General features: G+C 45.1%; 1 protein-coding gene across 1 annotated transcript; it reads right to left on the bottom strand.

Moving 5' to 3' along the window:
* Positions 1 to 232: 232 nt before the first annotated feature.
* LOC129773848 (uncharacterized) lies at positions 233 to 1,065 on the bottom strand. The gene is made up of 2 exons (XM_055777505.1): positions 1,057 to 1,065; positions 233 to 994 (listed from the first exon to the last, which is right to left on the bottom strand). The coding sequence occupies exons 1-2, from the start codon at positions 1,063 to 1,065 to the stop codon at positions 233 to 235; spliced, it is 771 nt and encodes a 256-aa protein (XP_055633480.1).
* Positions 1,066 to 7,197: the final 6,132 nt, after the last annotated feature.

Here is a 7,197-nt window from a genome sequence, read left to right as displayed (position 1 = left end):
TCCGGATTACGTGATTGTGTCAAACGGAAATGAAAAAACGTTTTAACTCGCGAGATAATAAACTAAATGCGTCTTTATTCGTGGCGTATAATGTGCAGACTAACAAGTAATTTAAATAGTGCTCCTTGCACGTTTTTTTCACTCTCTGTAATGTTGCCAGTATTGCGGTGTAGTGGCGGCGTTACTATAAATATTGCCCCCACTTTATTATAGCTAACACTCCTCCTCGACGTCACGGAACCGGAACACTGCCCAGCCCCATTGCTAATGCAAATCGTTGCTGTTTCACTGCACCTAGCGGCTTCGTTAGAATGTCCGCAGTCATCTCCTCGGACGAGCAAAACTGTAGTGTCACCACACCTTTGTCGACGAGATCCTTGGTATAGTGTACCCTCGTGTCAATATGCTTGGATCTTCTAGATTTGCGGTCTGTCTCCACGAAATCGATGCAGCTACGATTATCCTCCAAGACTACAGTAGGTTTACGTTGGTGTTCTCCCATTTCTTCGAGTATCTGTCTAAGCCAAACTAGTTCACGGCACGCTTCCGACAAAGCCATATACTCGGCCTCCATACTGGACAAGGAGACACTGGTCTGCTTCCGACTAGCCCAACAGATTGTAGCCTTTCCCAGTTGGAACAAGTAACCGGAGTTCGACTTCCTGTCCGAAGGATCAGCACTCCAGTCCGCGTCACAATAGCCTGTGAGAACCAATTGTTCACTCTCCGTAGGCAACAACTTTAGCTTGTATTCCGCCGTCTTTACCAAATACCGGACGACGCGTTTCAATTCAACCCAATCAGTCTCTGTAGCCCTGCTGACTTGCCTACTTAAGATAGATACACTTGCAGCAATATCCGGCCTTGTGTTTATTGCAACATAAAGTAGTGCACCTACCAGACTGTGATAGTCTTCGTTCGAATCCAGCAGCCGACTGTCTACCCTGCTACGGTAGTATCCTGTGTCAAGTGGGATGCTTGAACCCTTCGCATCCTGCAAGCCAAATCGTTGTGCAAGTACCTTGACAAACACGCTTTGATCCAGATTGAAACAACCATCACCATCTCGTGTCACTCTCACGCCAAGGAACTGGTTAACATCACCCAAAGACGTCAATTAAATTTTCTTTTTCAGCTTCTCCTCAATCAGCCTGATCTCCTCCTCAGCCGTACTTGCTACGATCATGTCGTCGACATATATTAACAGGTAGACGACATCACTGTTGCGTCTCTTGGTATAGAGACATGGATCTGACACCGCTTGTGTAAAACCGAATTCTTTCAACATCGCACTTATAGTCTCGTGCTGCTTGCTTCAAGCCGTACAAACTACGTTCGAGCCGACACACGAACGTCTCCTTACCAGGCACCATAAAACCCTTTGGTTGCTGCATGTACACTTCTTCCTTCAGTTTACCATGGAGATACGCGCTTTTCACGTCGAAATGATGAACAGACATTCTTCTTCGACCAGCTACCGTCAGGAGAATCCGCAATGTTGTCTGAGTCGCTACAGGTGCAAAAACTGCGTCATAATCAACGCCATATCTCTGCGAGAATCCTCTCGCCACAAGCCGCGCTTTGAACCGCGAAATGTTGCCAACACTATCATGCTTTTTCTTATACACCCACTTACAGCTGATTGGTATACGCCCAGCGGATAGTTCAACAAGTTTCCACGTTCGGTTCTCCATCAATGACTGGTATTCTTCCGCCATCGCTTTCTGCCACAACTCTTGTTCGGCTCCAGAAACTGCTTCTTCGTAAGTCACTGGCTCTTCCTGTGCCAGCATCGCCGCATTGACGACGTAGTCGCTCAATCGCTTCGGCAACACGCCTCGGGTGCTCCGTTTTTCCTCCTGTTCCGTCGTTTCCGTTTGGTCGGGCTGCTCCTGCTCATTATCCCAATCAAAGAAGTCTTCTTCTCCAGATTCGTCCTCTGTTCGCATCTGTTCGTTATTTCTCGCCTCTGCTCGCCTCTTAGTTCTGTTGCTAGCGACCTCTATCTCAACTAAATTCTCATCAGCAGAAGGCACATCACGAACCACAGGTATCTCCTCCTGAAACTCTACAAACCGAGCATCGCGACTGATAGTGATCTCGTTTGTTTCCTTGTTCAGGAATCTGTAGGCTTTTCTGTCACTACAGTACCCAACGAACAGCAACCTCCTAGCTTTGCTGTCTAACTTCGAACGTTTGACATCTGGAATGTGAACAAATGCAGGACAACCGAATATCTTCAGGTGAGACAATGACGGCTTCCTGCCAAACCACCTCTCATAAGGTGTCGTATCAACAGCGCGAGTTGGCAATCTATTCTACAAATATGCCGCAGTTGCCACCGCCTCTCCCCAATACTTCTTCTCCATGCTTGCATCTAGAAGCATACAGGTGGCCATCTCTTGTAGTGAGCGATTTTTGCGTTCTGCCATTCCATTCTGCTGAGGAGAGTAAGGTGCCTTGGATGCCCTCCTGCTCATAAAATCGCTTCAGATCATTCCCGGTATATTCACCTCCGCCATCAGATCTTATAACACATGGAGCCCGACCAAACATGTTCTTGACGTGCGCAACATATTTCCTAATACAATCAGCTACATAACTTTTCTGCTTCAGAAAACACACGACTGTGTATCTACTATAATCATCAATGATTGTCATTAAATAACGGGCACCTCCGGGCGTAACGTTTTTCATTGGACCGCACACGTCAGTGTGGATAACGTCGAGAACACGTTGTGTCCGATTTTTCGTATATTTAGGAAATGGAATTCGAGATGATTTACCCTCAAGGCAAAATTGACAAACCTGCCGGATCCCGCAATCTTGAATTTTGAAATCTACAGACAGCTCCTTTATTTGGATCTCATCCAACGCCGCCGGATCCCGATGACCAAGCCGACGATGCCAGGTATGCTGACAATTCTGCAAGTGACGAGCCTCACTGCCCAGCCGAGCTTCCTCTGCTATTTTCAAAACAAACAGATTTCCGCGAGCCTCCGCTAAAGCCACTACTTTACCCTGTGCTGACGATATTTCACATCGCGAACCACTAAATTCCACTTTCAGTCCTCTCATCACGAGTTTTCTCACGGATATGAGTCCACTGTCCAGCGAAGGCACGTACAGGACGTCTTTAACCGGAATGTCCATCAAACGGTTTTCACCATTCACGCATTTCACTGTACCTTCTCCGATTCCACCGGACATCGTTTCTGACCCGTCGGCCAGCACTACCTTCACTCTCACATTCGGGTTAAGTTTGTCAAAGAATGACCTATTGTTTGTCATGTGACTTGAACATCCACTATCGATGATCCAAGGTCCACTGCTTTTTATTCCGGCCACGAAACAGGTCGCTGAATCACTTTCTTCCGCCTGTTTTGCTTTTGCACCACCGGATTTCGATTTCGTATCGCGCTTCACATCGTTACCGCTTGTGTCACTTTTCGACTTCTGTGAACAATCCCGCCGAAAATGACCCGGTTTACCGCACTGAAAACACACTTTTTCATATTTCTTCTTCTTCTGAAGCTTCATCGCCTTCTCGCCATCATCACCCGAACGCTCCCGCCGACGCTGATGCTCATCAACCAGCTTTTGCTTCACCAACTCCATTGTTTGGTCGGCGTCCGGTCTACTCTCAAGAGCGGTAACCAAACTACCGTAAGACTCATGGCGATTTTCAGTTGAATTTCCATCTCTTGGCCAGCACAGGCCAACTTGTCGAAAAGTTCTTCCAGCTCATACAGGTGTTTCTCATCACCTTCCGCCATATTTAAACTGCATATGCGACGAAGCAAAGAAACTCGTGACGTCATCGACGTCTTTTCATGGAAAAGCTTCAATTTATTCCACGCATCCACAGCCGACTCAACACCGCGCACTAAATTAAGCTGACTGTCTTCCACACCGAGAACAATCATCGCCAGCGCTTTTTCGTCGCACTTTTTCCACACATCAGTGACCGGCTCTGGCTTCGCATCACTAATTACGCTCCACAGTTCTTCGCGCTTCAAACACATTTCCATGCGCAACTTCCACACAGGAAAGTTCTGGTTGTTCAGGCGAACGAATAGAAATTTCTCGCTCATTTTCTTCTCCGATCGACACACGCGACAAGAACGAAAACCTAACCAATTTCTTCTAACCTCGCACACAACCTCCGTCACATGGACTGCTCACACTGCTCAAAGAATGCACGCACACTAGCACAGCCGTACGATGCCCCGCAGCTCGAGCCAAATGCAACCGCCGAAAGAACTGTACCAAAGCGTACCCACGCCGAAAAAAACTTTTCACGCACTAATGGCTTCCTCAAAGCACTTCTTGTCTCCGATTAAACACTTTGCCGTTTACACAACTCTGGGCCCATAACCTGTGGGACAACAGAGTGGACCGTCAGAACACACTAGACAACCCAACAGGCCAGCGGAATTTCGGTATAATTCCGGATTACGTGATTGTGTCAAACGGAAATGAAAAAAAAGACGGGTGGGTAATGTCGGGGACATAACCGGAGTGACGTAGGACTATACAAAGGGGACAGCTTTTGTTAAATATATATTTTGAATATATTGTTTTATTTTCTTCTCCTACGTAAATACCTACCTATCTACCTGAAAAATGGATTAGTTTACTGTTTACTCTTTATGAACATGTTGATGGTTCTGAAAAGAACCTTTGGTGTTGTGTTTTTGTTATCACTCGATATCCCCATCTTGATCGGTTGAACCTTCCTGTTTAGCTATTTCGTTTGCCACTCGCCACAGCTTTCACAGTTGGAAAATTTCTTCCCATCCAGTTTGTGACATGTTGTTCAGTAAATTACATTTAATGCGACATGCCGGAGAAACACTCAGTGTCGCATTGGAGGCGATTTTAACCTGTAATTGAACATTTCCGATGACAGTGGCACAGTGTCGACTTTCAATGTGGGGTCATAATTTGGACCCCGAACTCTATGTTTACAAAAATGTCGCATTACAGATCCATCCAATTAGCTAAAAGTCGAGCTAAATATAAATTACTGTACTTTCAATCTAGAAGCAATTTAAGAATTGGTGAAAATTGAATAATCGGGAAAGTCCCCAACCATCAATAAGCTCAGCACAACTGCCAAATTCTCATACTCATCATATCCTGGCAAACAAATTATGAAAAAATCAATTTGTGTTTTATTATTATTTTGGATATTGTTTTAGAAAGCATTAAACTGTATTTCGTAAACTATTTTTTGAAAGGTTTAATGGCCCTGAAAAGCGCCTTGTATTATGGAATGGTTCCAATTTAGAAAACTTTGTACTCGTGGTTGAAAAAAAAACATTTCGAACGCCCTCGATGCCGCCTTGTTCTGGATTTGCCACCAACGCAGTTTGTACAAAGAACAAACTTTTTTCTCCTGCTACCTGCTGCCGTTTTGCGATTGCGTTTGCCACTCGCCACTCGCTGCAACTGCCTGTTGTTGTCTTGATGTCCACCGAACCGAATGTGGTCTGTTCTGAATGAGGGTTTTCTTATCGTCGCGAGCAGCGGAATAGCGGAAAAGCCGCCAAAAAGTTCGGAACGGCGCAGAAGAATATCTCTGAAACCGACAAGAAGCAGAAGGAATCATATGCTATCTACATCATAAGGTGCTGAAGCAGGTTCATTTCGACACCGGTTTCTCATCGAAGGCGCTGAGCGTCATGAGCTTCGTCAATGCATCTTTGAGCGTATCGTAGCGGAAGCCTCGCGTCTGACCCTATACAATAAGCGGTCAACCATTACGGCGTGGGAAATCCAGATCGTAATAAGTCTGTTGCTGCCCGGTGAACTTACATGCGGTTTCCGAAGGTACCAAAGAGGTGACGAAGTATACCAGCTCCATGTAAAGAGCGTTTTCCGACTGCTGATCCGGAAGCAAACCCTAAAAAGGGTCCTTTTCAGGACCACAAAATCATCTTTAATCTAAAGAGTTTATTGTTTTGTTATCACTCAATATCCCCATTTTGTTCGGCTAAACCTTCCTGTTTAGCGATTTGTTGCCACTCGCTTTCACAGTTGGAAAATTTCTTCCCATCCAGCTTGTGACATGTTGTACAGTAAATTACATTTTATGCGACGTGCCGAAGCACCACTCAGTGTCGCATTGGAGGCGATTTTAACCTGTAATTGAACATTTGCGATGACAGTGGTACAGTGTCGACTTTCAATGTGGGTTCATAATTTGGATCTCTATGTTTACAAAAATGTCCAACTAAATATGTCGTATTACATGTCCTTCCAATTAGCTAAATGTCGAAGTAATTGTAAATTACTGTACTTTCAATCTGGAAACAATTTGAGAATTGGTGAAAGTTGAATAATCAGGAAAGTCCCCAACTATCAATAAGCTCAGAACAACTGCCAAATTCACATACTCATCACATCCTGGCAAACAAATTATGAAAAAATCAATTTGTGTTTTATTATTATTTTGGATATTATTTTAGAATGCATTGAACTGTATTTCGTAAACTCTTTTTTAAAGGTTTAATGGCCCTGATAAGCGCCATGTTTTATGGAATGGTTCCAATTTAGAAAACTTTGTACTCGTGGTTTTGAAAAAAACCATTTCGAACGCCCTCGATGCCGCCTTGTTCTGGATTTGCCACCAAAGCAGATTGTATAAAGAACAAACTTTTTTCTTCCGCTACCTGCTGTCGTTTTGCGATTCCGTTTGCCACTCGCCACTCGCTGCAACTGCCTATTGTTGTCTTGATGTCCACCGAACCGAATGTGGTCTGTTCTGAATGTAGGTTTTCTTATCGTCGCGAGCAGCTTTTCCACTTCGGCGGCCGAAACTATATAACGCCGGCTAGGTGGACTGATGCACTGGTACTAACGCGCTCGGCCTAGCTACCCTTGCGGGGAACTCCAGACTAACACGGTTCGAGCGGGATTTGGCCTTTTCCTTCACTTTTCCTCCTTTGTCATATCCAGACATGGCTGTTTGTGTTGGTTTGTTGATGTGATGTGATGCGAAACGATGTGGTGTACGGTTTGGATGAGAATGATCGTTACAGCAGCAGAGCGGGGATTTTTAAGCTGACTGGCTGGTGCGAGAATTACGCATGTGTGAGACTGCGACCAATGTTTCGTTCATATTTTTTCTTTTTCCTTTCCAATCGTGCTTCATTGTATTTCGCTGCTGCTCTGGTTGACCGTTTTGGTCGG

The sequence above is a fragment of the Toxorhynchites rutilus genome, chromosome 3 (genome assembly GCF_029784135.1).
Source record: "Toxorhynchites rutilus septentrionalis strain SRP chromosome 3, ASM2978413v1, whole genome shotgun sequence".
Classification (NCBI taxonomy): domain Eukaryota; kingdom Metazoa; phylum Arthropoda; class Insecta; order Diptera; family Culicidae; genus Toxorhynchites; species Toxorhynchites rutilus.
The sequence above is the reverse complement of the archived record's forward strand: the minus strand, read 5'-3'. Positions and strand labels throughout refer to the sequence as shown.